General features: G+C 36.4%; 3 protein-coding genes and 1 non-coding gene across 5 annotated transcripts; 3 read left to right on the forward strand and 1 right to left on the reverse strand.

Moving 5' to 3' along the window:
* The first annotated feature begins 1,638 nt into the window (after positions 1 to 1,638).
* LOC113690009 (21.7 kDa class VI heat shock protein) lies at positions 1,639 to 2,931 on the forward strand. Of its 2 annotated transcripts, XM_027207835.2 has the most exons (3): positions 1,639 to 1,819; positions 2,055 to 2,378; positions 2,520 to 2,931. In XM_027207835.2, exons 2-3 carry the CDS (start codon positions 2,069 to 2,071, stop codon positions 2,768 to 2,770), a joined length of 561 nt encoding a protein of 186 aa, XP_027063636.2. In that variant the 5' UTR covers positions 1,639 to 1,819; positions 2,055 to 2,068; the 3' UTR covers positions 2,771 to 2,931. The 2 variants fall into 2 exon arrangements, with proteins under 2 accessions (XP_027063636.2, XP_027063635.2); XM_027207834.2 differs by lacking the exon at positions 1,639 to 1,819 and having other exon boundaries at positions 1,885 to 2,378.
* A 1,086-nt stretch (positions 2,932 to 4,017) lies between these two features.
* Positions 4,018 to 4,090, forward strand: TRNAA-AGC (transfer RNA alanine (anticodon AGC)). The gene has a single exon. It is a non-coding gene; the product is annotated as a tRNA-Ala (tRNA).
* Positions 4,091 to 8,307: 4,217 nt separating this feature from the next.
* On the forward strand, positions 8,308 to 14,495 carry LOC140007868 (kinesin-like protein KIN-14N). The gene is made up of 17 exons (XM_072051397.1): positions 8,308 to 8,594; positions 9,049 to 9,303; positions 9,481 to 9,625; positions 9,709 to 9,818; positions 9,921 to 10,040; positions 10,148 to 10,351; positions 10,608 to 10,817; positions 10,911 to 10,985; positions 11,090 to 11,236; positions 11,328 to 11,466; positions 11,557 to 11,666; positions 12,264 to 12,425; positions 12,514 to 12,701; positions 12,948 to 13,029; positions 13,143 to 13,247; positions 13,335 to 13,439; positions 14,063 to 14,495. Exons 1-17 carry the CDS (start codon positions 8,520 to 8,522, stop codon positions 14,240 to 14,242), a joined length of 2,412 nt encoding a protein of 803 aa, XP_071907498.1. The 5' UTR covers positions 8,308 to 8,519; the 3' UTR covers positions 14,243 to 14,495.
* A 171-nt stretch (positions 14,496 to 14,666) lies between these two features.
* On the reverse strand, positions 14,667 to 15,837 carry LOC113690658 (photosynthetic NDH subunit of lumenal location 3, chloroplastic). Its single transcript, XM_027208653.2, has 3 exons — positions 15,447 to 15,837; positions 15,065 to 15,351; positions 14,667 to 14,958 (listed from the first exon to the last, which is right to left on the reverse strand). Exons 1-3 carry the CDS (start codon positions 15,733 to 15,735, stop codon positions 14,857 to 14,859), a joined length of 678 nt encoding a protein of 225 aa, XP_027064454.1. The 5' UTR covers positions 15,736 to 15,837; the 3' UTR covers positions 14,667 to 14,856.
* Positions 15,838 to 17,951: the final 2,114 nt, after the last annotated feature.

Consider the following 17,951-nt stretch of genomic DNA (forward strand, 5'->3'; position numbering starts at 1 on the left):
ACCAAAATTTGACTCAGGAAGCCACACAACTCCAAATCAATATTCTCACCTGTACTCTGGGCAAGCAGAATAACAAAATCCAATAAGTGAAGAAGTGTAATATTGAACACTTTTGTGGAAGGAGATATGGTGGACAACAAAGTTGAACCAAAAAGGAACCGCCAAGAGAACTCAGCAATGTTCGATAAAGAGACTAACACTTCTTTAAATTTCTAATATAGATGAATTTTTTTTTCAGAAAACAGAGCATTGGTGATGTACAGAGAAACATGAGTTACATCATTCAGCAAAAGTCAGCAATGGAACACAAAACATTCCACTTCAAACACGCATTTTACCACCTAAGATATCAACATTAAGTGTAAGTATGCAGTGAAAAACAAAGAAAGAATCGGGTCACTACTTACCAGAATGGATGGAATCAGGGTATGGTAGAGGCCCCTGGCTCTACCGAGGTGGCTCCGTGTGGTTGCTCCGTATGGTGAGTCAGTGACGGTGGCAAGAATCAGGTGAGCTACTAGCCAAGGAAGGAATTCAGTCGCTTGATTCAGTGGGCTGCTTTTGTCAGGAGGGTGCGGCTGCGGCTGCAGGTGTGGAACGGAAAAACGAAATAGAGGAAATAGGGTGCGGCTACAGAATGGAGGATGGAGGCTGCGGGGTGGGGTGAGAATGGAGGCTGCGGTCAGTGCGGTGAGAATGGAGGATGGCACTTGGCGGTGAGAACTGAGAAGGGAGGCTGCGGGGAAGAGGGGTGAGAATGGAGGCTGGCGGTGAGAATGCAGAAAGGGGAAAAGAAAAAATTAGGAGAATGGAGGCTGGCCGTGAGAATGGAGGCTGCGGGGTGGGGTGAGAATGGAGGCTGCGGTCAGTGCGGTGAGAATGGAGGATGGCGCTTGGCGGTGAGAAGGGAGGCTGCGAGGAATGGGGTGCGGCTGCGGGTGCGGGGCGACGGCTCTGGCCTGTGGAATGGGAAAATGAAATAGAGGAAATGAGGAATTAGGGCTACAGGCTACAGCAGACGGGAGATGACTTAGTGTACGGTGTACCACATACACGCTGAAATGACGAAAATGCCCCTATCGTTCGAGCCCACCGAGCCTATACGAGCCGAGCAGGATCGGCTCGTTAAATAAACGAGTACTCATTAGAGCTCGAGCTCGGCTCGTTTCTCTCTGTTAACGAGCCGAGCCGAGCCCTTATCGAGCCGGGTCGAGCTCGGCTCGCGAGCTGCCCGGTTCGATTAACAGCTCTAGCTGCATGTTGCTATATCAGTTTTTGTTTTACAAAATCTTACATCTTTGGTGTACAGAAAATGAATTCTAGATCGCTGGAATTAGATGGGCTGTCATGATTTTCATTCTCGTTGCCATTGTTATTTCACTTACCTGTGTTGTGTGTTCTAATTGATGGGATGAACGCCAGCAGGCACAGCAGAGTTTTTGTGAATCTTAACGAAGTCTTAATCCCAACTAACCTGAGGGTTAAGGGTCGGATGTTGCAATTAATTCCAGACTAAACCGAACGTGCTTTCAGATACAAGCATTCACACATGACGTACCCTCCACTTACGCAGCTGCATTCCTCTTAAAAGTTTAGTGCCATGCCATGTCGGAGTACCCTACATATAATAAGCTTATTTGCCAAGAATCATCATGGTTGCAAGTTTCTAGCTTTTGGTGAAATAGTCCAAAGATCATAAGCAAAAAGGGCAACTCTATCGTCCCCAGCATGGAAAGGTCTCAATTCTCAATATGCTGTCACGTTACCTGTTCTGCTCTGCCACGTTGTTCACAGAGAAGATGAAAACAAGAAATTTCCGGTGAGTTGCTAAGGGAATTTAACCATCTTGGGTTCATTTTCTATTCATCCGATCACCATTAGAACTTTTTGACTCGTAAGAAAATTCCAGATGGGAAATATTCCTCTTTATCTTTACAGCCTTCATATATTCCATAAGAATTTGTTCTCCAGGTCGCTTTTTTAAAAGCAGCTATGGTACTATAAAAAGCAAGAAAGCCTCAAACTCACTTTGGCAATAATTTCACAACTTCTAGATTTCTAATCTGCAATGACAAGTTACAAAAAGATTGAAGTTCTGTTGGAAGATCACAGCTCGCAAAAATGGTGTCTTCCCCTCAAGGAAGATGTATTCACAACTTTTCTTGAGAAAGGGAATCCAGTAGCTCATAAGATCTTTGGCGAAGGGTCGTTGTTCAGTCCATTGCTCTTTGGAAAGTTCTTTGATCCTTCTGATGCTTTTCCGCTCTGGGAATTTGATGCAGATGTTCTCTTGTCAAATCTTTATGGCTCAAGTGAGAAAAGAACGGTTGATTGGTTTCAAACAGATGCAGATTATGTCTTGAAGGCTGAATTACCAGGTGAGTATCTTTAACCTTATACTTCGTTGCATCAAATAGGATTACAGATTCAGAGTTGGGGGAAGGCCAAGAGCTAGGCCAGGTGTCTTTCAAGATAAACAGCAAAGAAAGTTTCTTTAACTTCTAAATTTAACGTTGCAGAGACCGGGAAAAATAGCATACAAGTTTGTGTTGAGAAAGGGGAGGTGGTGGAGATTAGCGGCCAATGGAGGCAGCAGCAGGAGTCCAGGACAAAAGATTGGAGAGGCTCCAACTGGTGGGAACATGGATATGTTAGAAGGATTGAACTGCCTGATGATGCAGATTGGAGGAACATGGAAGCCTGTGTGACAGATGATACACTTTTAGAGATTAGAGTTCCCAAGAGCCCTGTAAATTGTATACCACCTTAGCAATACAGTACAAATCAAGAAAAATGTTTTCTTGCAGTTAAATTGTTCGACGACTGAAGATAGAGATGTTATGTATACGTTTGCTGTAAAGATAGGCTATCAAGGAATGTAATTAGTTTTGCTCTTTAAATTAAAAGAGACATGTTTGACTTGGGAATCAACTAAGGCCCTTTCTCATGAATGCCTGTGATTCAATTCATGATATTTTTCGCACGTCATTCAATTCATGACAGAATTGTTCCTGAAATACGTTACAAGTCATCCCAAATTCACACGCCTTCATCCTATATCCGCAGTCTATGCAAGTATCAATACAAATCATACAAGTCATGTGTGGACGCTCACCCCGGCTTCCTCGGCTCAACTTATCGTCGAGGTGACTCAATCCAACACGTTTTAGGCCAAAGTAATTACCTCAGCTATCTTGGTGTTTACCAAAGTAATTACCTCCCAAGGTGAGTCCATCTCAGTCGATTGGGCCTGTCTAGTTATTCGATGTCTGATACCTACAGACAAAAGTTGACTAATGTCAGACAGGTTGATATGACTGCCGCCGCCATTATACCTAGGCCTACCTCTAATACTGCCGCTCTAGGCTGACTTATTGCAGGTAACAAGGAGTAGGTTCTATTATTTCTCTTGTCAGTCTGCTTACTATAAATACTCCCGTCCCTTTGTGAGGTAGAGGGAGGATTTTTGCTTAATTTCTCTCCTGCTCGTAACTCTAGTCCAACTAGTATTGCTTTTACTCTTGATCCCTTGCATAACTGATTTTATCATCGAAACTAGATCAGGGGACAGTGCCGTGGTTGTCTCTCTATTTTGACAAGTGTACTTGTGCTGTAGACTCGGTTCATCAGTGCGAAAATCACCATCGTCATCATGGATGCATCAAAGGTGTGGATTTAAGAAGTGAATGCAGATTTAACCTATCGTATACGTAGATTATTGGTAATAACCTTAAAAGTTGGACGCTTATTCCATACTGGAAGAGCTGAGACAAGTTCCTTGCTCTCAGAAAAGGAATAGGCAAAAACGGTGCATGTCAACGTAATTACAAATTCAAAGCAAATGACTAAGATCAAGTACAATTTATGTTGGATTAGATGAATAGGTTCGTTCGTAGGAAATTAAGCATATTAAATTTCCAGATTGCGCAACTTACCGCACTAGTAGGAAGAGTCAAAGAACTTGCCTGTGAAAATTGAAGTCTAAACTTGGACATGGATTTCTGCTGCCCGTCAACTGGGGATGTAGCTCAGATGGTAGAGCGCTCGCTTAGCATGCGAGAGGTACGGGGATCGATACCCCGCATCTCCATTTAATTGGAACCTTCGCCATCTAATTTTTCCGTGGTGGGTGTGGAATTCATGTCAATTGAACCTCCAAACTTCCAAGTGCTAATGATTTGAATGCGTGCCTTCGAACCTCCGAAGTAACAAGTCGTTTTAATGGTTGCTTCTGTCATTTGTGTGAGTTATGTCAATCTATGTCCGGAATTTTCTTTCTTTCATATAAAAATCATCAGTTACTCCATAAACCTTGGTTTATGTCGACCACATGAAGAAGTTGCTTCAATTAGGTATATCCTCTGATCGCTCTCTTCTTGACCGGCTCTCTTCTAAAATTTCTTTTCATAACTACTGTTTGACAAATGTTTCGTTGTTCTTGACAATATCTTCGGATTCAAACTAACTACATACAGAAAACGACTCCAGAATCTACGCTACCGTGATTTAGCAAAAGAAGCAAAAAATCACATTCTAGCGGCCTTCGCATATTTCTTGTTGGAGGGACTTCTCCATCATACTCGGTCAATTACTACCGCTGCCTCTGTCCGGCTTCGACATCAAGTGAAAACTTGCCATTTGCCTTGAAGACGAAGTTTTTTGTTTTCAATTCTTCAGCTTTTAGTTACCTGCGAGAAGAAGACAATCAAATTAACCGTTTCTTCTTGGTATTTTCTGAGAGAGTTAGTTCACGAAAGACGTAACACTAACAATGGTCAAGCTCCGGCCGGAAGCAGATAAAGATTTGTTATTAAAATGATTGGCACTTTTAATTTGTCTTTACGTTTGGATCCAGCTGAAGCAACGAACTGAATGCTTGATAATTATGAGGCTACTAGCAGTCTCGATTTTTGTGAATTTATTAACTAATGCTCCCATAATTTGATGTTATTGTCGTTAATTTTGGTGCAGGTGTATATTTTGTATATTCTGCCAGAGAACCCTATTCCACCATTCTCGATTGAGAACCCCTCACCCTACTCGAAAGAACTTTCGGACTTCATTTATTGATTAAATTATATGCATAGTGTTAAGTTTTTTTTTTTTTTTTTTTGTGGGTAAACTACAAAAAAGACCCCTGTGATAAACCTAATATACAGAAAAACCTCCCATAATTTCAAAATATACAACACGACACTCCGTACTTTGAACTAATTTGTAAAGTTGACGGAATCCGTTAAACTTAACGGAGATGACTTACTGAAATCTAAAAAAAAAAAAAAAATTTATACCCAATTTTTAAGAAATATACCTATTCTACCCCTTAACCCTCAATTCTCTCTATCCAGAGAATGAAACAAATGATTTCTTTGATCTGTCTTTTGCTTAATTATATCAGGGCATTCTGGCCACTTCATCCATTTCCGTTAAGTTTAACGGATTCCGCCACTTTTACAATTTAGTTCAAAATATGGGGTGTCGTGTTGTATACTTTGAAACTACGGGAGACTTTTCTATGTATTAGGTTTATCACAAGGGGTTTTTTTTTTTATTTTTTACCCTTTTTTTATTAAAAAAAATCAACTGGAGATAAATTTTTTTCATCTGCCAATATTTAAAAACTAGTTTTCAAGACTCCCGTCTGGCTAGTTAATTAAACTATTAAAGCGGTGCTAGCTCAGCCCTTCATTTGCAAATTTAATTTTTTTTTGTAATAGAAAGGAGTCATTTTGTACGAATCAAAACTAGTGTGCACCTTACACTACCAGTTTTATCATTTATGACATGTCCTATGAGGAGGCGTGTAGAAATGAAATGAAATCTCTTTCATCGCAGCCCTCGAACTGCAATCAAACAATAATACAAGAAATTTAAAGTAGAGATATGAAAAAGAAAAAAAAAAAAAGGAAGTTCAAAAGACAAATGAGTAGGAGTAACAATAATAAAGGGAAATGAGATGATGTTGAGTAAAAAAACCAATGTACCTAAAAAAGGCGAGCAGTGAACATCGAGAGCAAGTTAAAGCAGTATGGTATGTATTTATTAGGTTCACAACAGGGCCGTGTGATTTTGAGTTGGAAAGCTATATTTCTGCTGCTGCTAACTCTTTTCAATGAATGTTAGCACAACACGTTTGGCACAAACCAGATTAGATCGATAAGGAGAAGCTTCATGTGAAAGGTTAAAGAAAAGGACTTGAAGAAGGCTACAAAACACCAATTGGTGAATTAGATAGAGCAACAGCAACTGCACAATGCATTACCTGTTTCTTTCTCTCTTTTTTTTCCCCTTTTTTCTTGTTTCTTTTATCCAGGGAGGTTTTTTTGGGTGTTGGGAGATGGTTTAATATACTACTGTTTGTAAAGTTTTACAACAGTACATGGATGGTAGATCCTGTTCTCAAGGGAAAGGCAAAGTGGAAAATTCTTGGCACCATTTTGACGCGAGAAAAAGGATCGTTTCAAGTTAGTTTGTTCTCTTGTCAGGTGGAGAAGTCTGTGGAGCTAAATGTTTGTGCCTGCATGCGTGCAAGTATACAACTATTTGGTTCAGTTTGGTAGGATTGTTTCACAAAATATACTCCATTATTTTTAAAACACTTATTTATAATTCCTTAAAACACTAAAAATCAATTAAAAACTATTTAAAACAAGCAAAGAAATTACAAAATATACTCCAAAATACCCAAACATCAATGCCCCCCATTAACCACCCATGCCAACCACACAAGTTAATCAAACCCTTTCCTTTGTCCTTCACTCTTCTCGCCCTATCTCTTCGACCATTTTTTCAATCTACCTTCCTCTCACTATCTCTTTCTCCTTACTCGTTCCTCTTCTATTGTTATTGTAATAAACAAGATTGAGGAATATGGAGAGGCAAGGGTGCGACGTGGAAGTAGAAGACGGAGATGGCACGAGAGAATGTGAGGAAAAGAAAAACGGGTGAGAGGTGGCGTGATAAAATGAGGAAGGGAAAGCGACTTGAGCGAGAGAAGTAAAAAGTGAAACAGAGGATGACAGAATTTGAAAAGTGAAAAGTGACATAAGGGCAAGTGAAGGATTTCACACCACATAGTTGAAAACACTCTTAAAAGTTGTTCTAAAAGCATCACATCAAAATGTTTTAACAAAATATACATTTAAATTTCTAGAAACTTGAAGGGCATTCCATTATCTTTTTTTTCCTTTCTATTGTTTCTCTATGGGTCTTATTTGGATTGCTATTTTTAGGGTTTTTCATAGAAAAATATATTATAATAATTTGATATATATAAGGTAAAAAAGTGATTGAAACACGTGTTCATGAAAAATGTAAATTTTTTTTTTGTCAAAAATCACATACCAAACAATTAGTTTTTCCTTTTTCTTTTACAGGTCGTTACGCATTAGCAAATCTATTTATTACCTTTTTATTATTCCTCTACGAATTAGTTTTTCCTTTTTCTCTCACGAGTCATTGGCATATCTATTTATTTGAACGTTTGCCAAGGCTACACTCTTCTATAAAAAGTAATTTAATCATATTTTTATTTTGTTTGGTTTTATTTATAGTTTTAACAAAATTTATATACAATCATCAAAATAATTCATTAAAACTCATGCACGTCATTTCATAAATCTTAACTTATAAAATTTTTAAATTTAAGTGCCTTTTTGTCCCTTTCTCTCTCTTTTTTTTTTTTTTTCAATGTGAAATTTCTCTTGCAAATAAAATCGACATAGAAAGTGCATTTCAAAATTTTTCAGGCGTAAGGAATTAGCTTAAATTATTATTTTCTGGACATTTTTCACTTTTTGGAATTTTTTTAAGCCTTTAACACATAAAATGTTGTTCCAAACAGTACCATAAAAATTCACTCAACAATTGTCAAAAAAAAAACAACCTAAGAACTTTTCATCATTAAAAATCCATACAACCTGAAAAAAAAAAAAAAAGTAGTCCAATAAATCGGATCGAAAAAAATGTTAAAAAGTCACCCCTGTTAAAATATCCATACAACCTGAAAAAATGTCAATGAGCAGAGGTGCGCCTACACCAAAAAACGAACAGGGGCATAAATGTCACGACAAATTTCAACGAACTTCTCTTCACGTGACCGCCAGATTCCATTTCAAATTTCAAAAAGTTACCTTCATTCCACAACGCTCTACCCAGAAAAATCCCCAATAGTCAACCCAGATTTACCAAATTACCATCAAGCCCCATGTGAACTCAGTTACTCAGATTAATAAAAATAAAAAAGCCGAATTTCTTATAGAGAGTAACCCTTTACTCTTTTACGTATTTTAATCAATTCATCCTTAGGGTTAAGGCTCATAAATCGTTGTCTGGCTGATTTCAATTGTGTTTTGTTGTGTGTTTTTTAGTTTCCTGCAATTCAAAGCAACGGCTCTGATACTTCAATTGCAATCCTGGCCCCACCAAAAGGGGGAAAAAAAGTTGGAAAAAATTGAATAACTCAAGGCTTCACCCATTTCTCTCTGATTTTACACACACAACACACACCATCCCTTCAAATGGCACCAAAGAACAATCAGAACAAGCCTCCATTACCCACTTTTGCTGCTTCTTCTACTTCAAGCTCCCCTAATGTGAGACCCCCTTTCCTTTCTTTTCTTTTTTTTTTCCTCATAAATTTTGCCTCTAAATCTCCCCTTTTGTTCCTCCTTACTTCCTTCACTTTCATTGTTTCATGGTGCTTTCTTTTTTCAAGATTTGATTCTGTTAATAACTTTTTCGGTGTTTTATATTAGGAATAGCTGATGGATTTTTTATTTTATGAGAATACGTAAAATGGTTTTGCTTCTTTGGTTAAATATGTGGTTTTTTAGTTAATTCATCGTGCTGGTTGACTGTGCTATGAGGAAGTTTTCATCATTTTTATGCGGCAATTTTGCTAGTTTTCAGATTCGAAATTGGGAAAATTTTTGAATATATCTTGTAGATGATTTTTTTTTTTGGTTTCTTTTAATAGTTTGTGTTTTGAAGATAAGGTGTTTAATAGTGTGCTGATTGTGTTGTGGGATGTTTTGGTTGAGTTTTCAGAGCAAGTATATTGTGGATGAGGTGTCTGTAGAAAAGAAGAGGAAGATCGCAAATACAAAAATGCCGCCGGCCACCATCAGTACGAGAGCAAACCGGCAGGCACTGATGGAGCGAAATGGGGGTGGAGATCTACCGCCGTCTAGTGGTCCACCGAGCACTGCTGGCTCAGATTGTGGTGTTGTTGAGTTCACTAAAGAGAGTGTTGAAGCATTGGTTAACGAGAGGTTGAAAGTTAAGAATAAGTTTAACTACAAGGTTAGGGCTTCTTCAATTATCGTGAGAAAATTTTATAGCAGGTCGCTGTTCTGCCTTTTATCTTTATCTCTGCTGAGATGTAGTGGGTTAATGAAAATAGTTAGTGGAAAATGTTTGATTTTTTGGTTGTTAGATGTGTTGAAAGTATTTATATATTTACTTTTGCTATGTAATTAGGAAAAATGTGATCAAATGTCGGACTTTATTAAAAGGCTTAAGGAATGTATCAAGTGGTTCCAACAGCTTGAAAAGGAACATGTCTCAGAGCATGAGAAGTTGAAGGATTTGTTGGAAGCTGCTGAGAAGAAATGCAATGAAATGGGTACTGTTGGTTTCACAATTATTCTTGGCAGCTTCAGATGTTTGAATTGTTCTCTGACTTTAATCTAATTGCCTTGCCTTTAGAGATGCTAATGAAGGCAAAGGAAGAACAATTGAACTCAATAATCATGGAATTAAGGAGAAATTACGAGGCATCACAAGAGAAGTACGCAAAGGAGCAAGCTGATAAATTGGTAAGTCTAAGGGAGGAGATAAATCAATCTCTGAAGTTTCTGGGTTCGTATTGCTGAAGCAGTTTTGCTAATTTGTGAATGGTTTGTGTATTTGATTATCAGGAAGCTCTGGATTCTTTTACCCGAGAGAAAGAGGCCAGAGTAGCCGCAGAGAGACTACAGTCTTCTCTTTCAGAAGACCTTAAGAGAGCTCAACAGGATATTGCGAGTTCTAATCAGAAGGTTCTAGAAGGAGATATTCGCTTGATCTTATGAACCTGTGTCTTATGATACGATGTAATCAGCTCCTCAAAGTTTATATGACGTTGGTTGTTTCTCTCCCTTTTCAGATACAGTCATTGAATGAAATGTATAAGCGTTTGCAAGAGTATAACACCAGTTTGCAGCAATACAACAGTAAACTTCAGTCAGAGCTTGCTTCAACCAATGAGATGCTAAAGCGTGTAGAAACAGAAAAAGCTGCTGTAGTGGAAAATCTGAGCACTTTGAGGGGTCAGAAGACTTCTTTGCAGGAGCAGCTTGCTGCTTACAGAGTGAGTATCTTGTGTTATGTCGAATATCTTGATGGGGATGTATTTTCATATAATTCATGAAAATGTACTCTTCATTTGCTTGGACAAGTTATCAAACTTGGTCGCTGTTTTTAATGTGGACAGTTTCTTAGTACGACAACATGATAGTGTAATGACTTTGAATTGCACATTCTGCAATGTCTTGTTTATATGGGCATTGAGTAGGACTACAATTCATAAACGTGGTTTATTTTTGTTTACTATGATTTGCCTTTAGACTTCTCAAGAAGAAGCAGTGAGACAGAAGGAAGCTTTGGCAAATGAGGTGGGATGCCTTCGGAATGATATGCAACAAGTGAGAGATGATCGTGACCGCCAATTATTACAGGTCCAGTCCTTGACAGCAGAATTAGCAAAATGCCAGGAATTTGTTGGTCAATCCTCTGCCAATGTGGATACTCTGACTGTGAAGTCAAATGAGCTGGAGGTTTGTTTCACTTTTCCTTTGTTTTTCATTTTACATAATTGGCCTTTATTTATGATGATCCTGTGCTGATGGATTTCCCGTTCTTGTCAACAGGAGAGATGTTCATCTCAAAGTGAACATATTAGAAGATTGCAGGAACAACTGGCTTTTGCTGAGAAGAAATTGATGGTATGATTTGCAGGAGATGGGCGCTTTTATTAATGGTTTGAAAATTTTAGCTTTCAGAAATATTCAAATGGGTATTGATATTTATATACTTTTGTTCTTGATAGATGTCTGACATATCTGCAATGGAAACAAGATCAGAATTTGAAGAGCAAAAGAAATTGATCTTGGAGTTACAAAATCGTCTTTCTGATGCTGAGATGAAAATTGTGGAAGGAGAAAAACTACGTAAAAAGTTACATAACACTATATTGGTATGGTTGTCAGTTGAATTGCTTAAATAAATTGTTGTGGTTGGGAGTTTGCTCTTTTCATTTTTCACTGAAGAATCTTCTGCTGATATAGGAATTAAAGGGTAACATTCGGGTATTCTGTAGAGTGCGGCCTTTGTTGTCTGATGATGCTGGTAACCCCGAAATGAAAGTCATCTCTTTTCCCACTGCTATGGAATCACTTGGACGAGGCATTGATTTGAGCCAGAATGGTAATTTTTATTCTGAATCTTATGCAAATAAGTGCGTATTCACCATGTGTGATGGGCTCTTATTTCACTTGATTTTTGTACTTTTACCAGGGCAAAAGCATTCTTTTACTTTCGACAAAGTTTTCATGCCTGATGCATCACAAGAAGATGTTTTCGTTGAAATATCACAACTAGTACAGAGTGCTCTGGATGGTTATAAGGTGATGTCTTGCACTTGTTTTCATTAAAAGAGTCACCACTTCAACTAAGAGCAATTGACATGCCTTCTTCATACATGATGTTGGGAACTTTTATCCTTTTGTGACACTTAATGCCGTGCATCTAAAATTTTTACTGAATGAGCTTAAAAGAGTTTTTGGGGATGATTGTCATTTCCATATTATTCTGATAGGTCAAAAGCATAATTTACTTTACTTACAATTTTTTGCTGCTGCATATTTGGCTGGAAATGAGTACCACTCTCCCTCAGTTCTAAGCTGAATGTCCTTTCAAGTTTATCTTGCAATTATGTACATCTTGTTACCTTATACTTCAATTCTATACTCTGACGCATCAAAAAAGATGGGAACCCCAAGTATTCCTCACTTTTTTCTTGAATTCAAATTTACCAATATAGCTTGTCAAATTTAATTCCTATTTTCTGTGTAAGCACTTTAGGATTTGACTTTCAATGTCTTTATCCAGTCAAACTAAAATATTCAACAAGTTAGGGAATGAACATCATAATTTCATGAACATGAATGCTCTGTCTACCTCAGAATCATTCACTAAGAATTGTAGATCATCCATGCTTCCAGGTCTGTATCTTTGCGTATGGTCAGACTGGCTCTGGTAAGACATACACGATGATGGGTAAGACGGGAAATCCAGATCAGAAAGGGTTGATACCAAGAACATTAGAGCAGGTATTTGAGACGAAGCAAACTCTTCAATGCCAAGGATGGAGATATGAAATGCAGGTAAGTACTGATTGCTTTTTATGTTGTAGTCTGGATGTATAATCTTCTCTTTTCTTTCTAAATCAATTTTTTTTGCCATTACTGTTAGGTATCAATGCTTGAAATATACAATGAAACGATCCGTGATCTGTTATCTTCAAGGACAGATAATGGAGGAAAGCAGTATGCCATCAAGCATGATGCAAATGGAAATACTCATGTCTCTGATCTAACAATAGTAGATGTTTGCAGCAGTAGGGAGGTTTCTTATCTTTTGGAGCGCGCAGCTCAAAGCAGGTATGACATGGTTATACTTTGCTCTTTGTTGGTCAAGTCTAGAATCCCACTGCATTTTAATATTATATCTTTTAGAGGGTCAATATTCCTCATGAAAATATTTAATCCACTTGTGAGGTAGTAAATAGTACATTCCTTTGAATTTTCTCAAGAATTAATTTCGTTATAGTTTTTTAGTAGCTTTTTGATATCATTTTATAAAGCAAATGGTTTAACTCCTGATTTCTTTTGTTTCATTTCTGTTAGGTCTGTAGGGAAGACCCAGATGAATGAACAGTCTTCGAGAAGCCATTTTGTCTTTACTTTGAGAATTCTTGGTGTTAATGAGGTATGTGTACGTGTCTGTCTTAGATATCATTGCTTTTAAGTTTGACCAAGGCATTTGTACGTCTCTTGTCATCTGCTAAACATGCTGAATGATGGATATTTAAATGGCTTCAGAGCACTGAACAGCAAGTACAGGGGGTCCTGAACCTAATTGATCTTGCTGGTAGTGAGAGACTTTCTAAAAGTGGGTCTACAGGGGATCGCCTGAAAGAAACTCAAGTATGTGAATATAACTCTTTTGCTTAGTTCTGGACCAAGCTTTTCTTCATGGCATTGTTTCCTAACGATCGAGTTGTACATTGTCAGGCCATAAATAAAAGTTTGTCGTCTTTAAGTGACGTTATATTTGCTTTGGCAAAGAAGGAGGAGCACGTACCATTTAGGAACTCAAAACTCACGTACCTTCTTCAGGTATGTCTTTCACCTTTAAATGATCTGTTTAAGTTCTCCATGTAGATCATCTCAACACCACCACCACCACCACATTTGTTTTCTAGAAGTTTATATCGTGCTTTACCTTGTGTAGAATAGATGAAAATAGAAAAATGTTAGGCTATGAGAGAAACTTGTTCTTATGGTTCCGTACTGTGGACTGTTGGAAATCCTTAAATCTGAGAGAGTTTAGATTCTTTGCTTGGCGGAGGTGACAGACGATGGCTTTGAGTGTGTATGGAACAAAGACCGAGGATCCTTCTTGACTATCTCCTTGTTGGAGCTGTCCGGACAGTAATACCTAATGGTTTTCTAGGGCAAACTGTGAAATTGCTATTGATTTTGCCATCTCATAATGCAACCTGTAGATTGTAGGAATCATGGATTATGTATAGATAGATATAGGTATCCATAAGATTGAGTTCTGTGGAAAACATCTTTCATGCATTGAATCAATGAATGCTGTCAGGTGCCATGTTATAAATGCTTCTCAATGTTTTGACAAGAGGTTGGGAAGAAGCGTATGGCATCATCGTCTTATTTCTGATTGTTGTCGTCAAGTATCTTCTTCTTAGCTTCTGACGAGTGGTTTGGTTTTTCAGCCTTGTTTAGGTGGGGACTCGAAGACTTTGATGTTTGTTAATATTTCTCCAGATCCTACATCAACAGGGGAATCTCTTTGCTCCCTTAGGTTCGCAGCACGGGTTAATGCTTGTGAAATTGGGATCCCCAGGCGTCAAACCAGCATGCGAAGTATAGATTCTCGCTTGAGCATCGGCTAATTATGGATAATAATCCTTGTAATTTTGTTTTAGCAAAATGTTTTATCTGTACCTGTACCTCTGCTTGGTATGTGATTTGCGGTTTAACCAAGAATTCGACACACTTCTAACAGCGTAATTTGTATAGTGGAAATCACTGGCGTTGTATTCTGTACTCACCCTTTAGTCATTGAATTTGTACCTACAATATATCTCATATATTGATTGTTAGATATACCATACCCTACAAGATTGGTTGGGGAATTTGCCGCAAGTATATTCAGTGTGAAGACAGTCAACAGCTAATATCTACTCGAGTTGGATTGACTAATGAGACCCGTTCGTTAATCTAATAATTAAGGATTCAAATTTAGCCTTGTTTGATAACAAAAAAGTAAAACGTCTAAATTAATTAATTGGCATTAAATTTTTTAAACAAAATATGTTTAAAAAAAAATTAAGCGACAATTTATCACTTAATATGATATATATTAAAATGTAACAAATTTAGTATTAACAAACAGAACTACCTGTAAAGTTGTGAAAAACTTCTTATCTTCTGTTCCTTCTCTTTACTCATCATCGCTCACATTAGGTTAGGGGCCTTCATATCATCGTAGTGAAAAACTTGCAGATTAGGCCATCATCCGGTTCATGACTTCTTGAAGAATAACAGTAGTATCTTGATAAAGCGATTGCGTTCGAGGAAGATTCTGATTTTTGGCAGCATCTTCAAGCTGCCAGAACAGAAAATTTCGGACACATCTTAGTATGGAAATTTAATAGCAAGGCCATGGCTGTAGAAGATCCTCATCGTATCAGGGAATCTGGAGACTGAATTACCTTTTCAACACTGTCAAAAAGCCGATTGGCAAGGTCAGTGAGAGGTTGCTTTTCACCATCAGCAGCTGCCGTGATTACTTCATCAAAATCAAAGTACATGAATGTAGACTTAAGGCGCAGATACTTCAGTACGTAATTAAATGTATCAGGTCCTATTAAATCCTCCAGCGCCAGAAGATCGAAGGCATATTTTTTTAGCCTATGCATCCTCCCTTTTGTTCCAATATTTGCAATATAGATTCCTCTCTTCAGGAAAGAACGAGTCCCCGTATCTTCATTCGTAATCTCTGCCATATGAAAGTGAGAACAAGAAAAATGTACTGACATTTAGCGGCAGACAAAACATTTCATACGCAGAATCAGAGATGGTTGAAAATCTCACTGTTCTTGGCTGAAGGTACAGGAATAGGGCCAGTAAGCCAATAACCGTTATCCTCAGCAAGGGAGATCCCAGCAGCTCTTGAAGTGCTGAAAATTGCAAGAGACGCGAGGCCTAAGGCTAATCTTCTTGTAGTCTGCAACGTGTCTTCTTGAAGTTCATCTGTCCTCTTGCTGAGAAAGTTAACATCCGTTGCTTTCTTTCGGATGTTCTCGACCTCATGAAGCTTTGGGATGATCGAGAAGGCTTCAAAGATGCCGCTCAAATTTGTTGCACGGGCCATTGCGGGCATTCGAGCGTAGGAAACTATAAGCCTGATGCAGTTGGTGCTTGGTAATGGCTTTATCGTCAGTTTATCGTTTCACAAGTGTGCTGGTTATTTCTGTCCACCAGGAGGATATCTTAAACGGGATGGATTTGTAATTTGTAAATTTTGAAATTATTTTTGGTGTTCTCCGCTACCAGAAGGGACAAAATTATGTTGAAAATCAGCATTTCCCAAAAGGCTCGTGAATCCCATGTCTTCTGGGTGAATTAGTTCGTTCACCATGTAAGAAGAAATTTGCTTTGTCTTTTACAATTTGACCATGGCATTTGTAAATGTTTGGTTTACCTTCGATTTTCAGAATATGAAAGGGGCTATTGGGATGTGTTCCCCTAGCAAATAATTTTGGAGAAAACAACCTTTAAAACGCTACTATGAAGTTTAGGTTGAGATAAACAAGTTTGTGGTAAAAAAAAAAAGAAGAAAAGATTTAAGAGCTAAACTAAAGATTTCACGGATTAAAAGACATTACATATCCGTTAGAAATGTAAATTTGGCATGAATAAAAGGTGATTTGTTGGTCCACAAATTAGCCTTTGTGTAGACTTGGAAAAAGGTTTCCTTTAGACTGACAGTAGCAAATTATTCTACAATCTTAAGTCCCTTCTTGGACTGTAGGCGAGGGTTCAAACCTCACCTGCTGCGAAAAAAATCTAAAAATTGTGTCATAGCACTCTCTTGATCTAGGTGAATCTGTAATATCCACCAGCCCCTATCACAGCCTCCTTAGGCTCCCCATTATGATAGAGTAGATTATACAAATGTATCGTTGCTTAAAAAAAAAAAACAATCATGGGCTCTTCGGAGGATTTTAAGCATTAGGGTTTGTAAAAGTGTCGACTCATTAATTAATTTTTTTTTTTTCCTTCAAAGAGATGGGGGCAAAAGGGTGGAGTTGGGAGTTGATTAATGTCCGTCCTTGCTGAATTCGGATTTGTTACATTTGTATTAACGGGGTTTTGTTGAACTAGGAATTGAGCCAGGAAAGATGATACAATTGGGCCCGGCCCCTGCAGGCAGCACAAAGCCAATGTCACATATTTGATCATGCGTGTAAGTACAAATGTATAAGTCTATATTATTATAAATGTATAAATTACAAATGAATATTATATAAATGTATAAATTATAATTTTATTAATAGATATTAATATTAAGTATAAATGTATTAATATAATTAAAATAAATGTACAAATGTATTAATATTATGTATAAATATAAAATTAATATTATGTATATTAATATAAAGTTATAAATGTATTATATTATATATAATACATAATATAAATGTATATTATAAATATACATTAATATATATTATGTATAAATGCACATTTATATAAATGTATAATATATATAATATACAATATTCATATAAATATATAAAAATATTTATAATATGTATAAATAAATATATAAATATTTAATATATAATATGCATTAATATTAATTATAAATATTATAATATTATAAATATGGTGTTTATATAGTATTTCAATTTGTAATATTTATTGTATATTTCATTATATAAATATTTATATAATATATAATATATAAATATATAATATATAATTTTTAATTTGTAAAATATACATAGTATTGTATATATATAATATAATATACATAATATAATATATCATACATAATATACATTATTACATTATTACATATTATGTATATTATATATTATACATACCATTATTATACACAATAATGTACATAATAATATTATACATTAATAATGTATATATTATAATATAATGTACATAATATATTATGTATAAATATTTACACATTTATGTATACAATATTACATATTATATATATTATATTATATTATGTATAATATACAATATTATGTATAATATTAATTTATATAAATATTTATATAATATATAATATATATATAATTTTCAATCTGTATATTTCAATTTATATTAATATAATATAATATATATAATATACATAATTGAAATATACAAATTGAAATATACATATGTAGTTGTTTTTGATATAATGTTTGGATATGGTGTTTTTAGAGTTGTTTTGGAAATACACATTTACTGTAGCATTTGGAATGTGAAAAACAGTTTTTCAAAAACAGCCCCAAAAACAAGGGATCCAAACACACCCGTAATTATTTGTACTCTTTCATATCTTTTGTCAAATTTTGGGCCCACCAA

This window comes from Coffea arabica, chromosome 5c, assembly GCF_036785885.1.
Source record: "Coffea arabica cultivar ET-39 chromosome 5c, Coffea Arabica ET-39 HiFi, whole genome shotgun sequence".
In the NCBI taxonomy this organism is placed as follows: domain Eukaryota; kingdom Viridiplantae; phylum Streptophyta; class Magnoliopsida; order Gentianales; family Rubiaceae; genus Coffea; species Coffea arabica.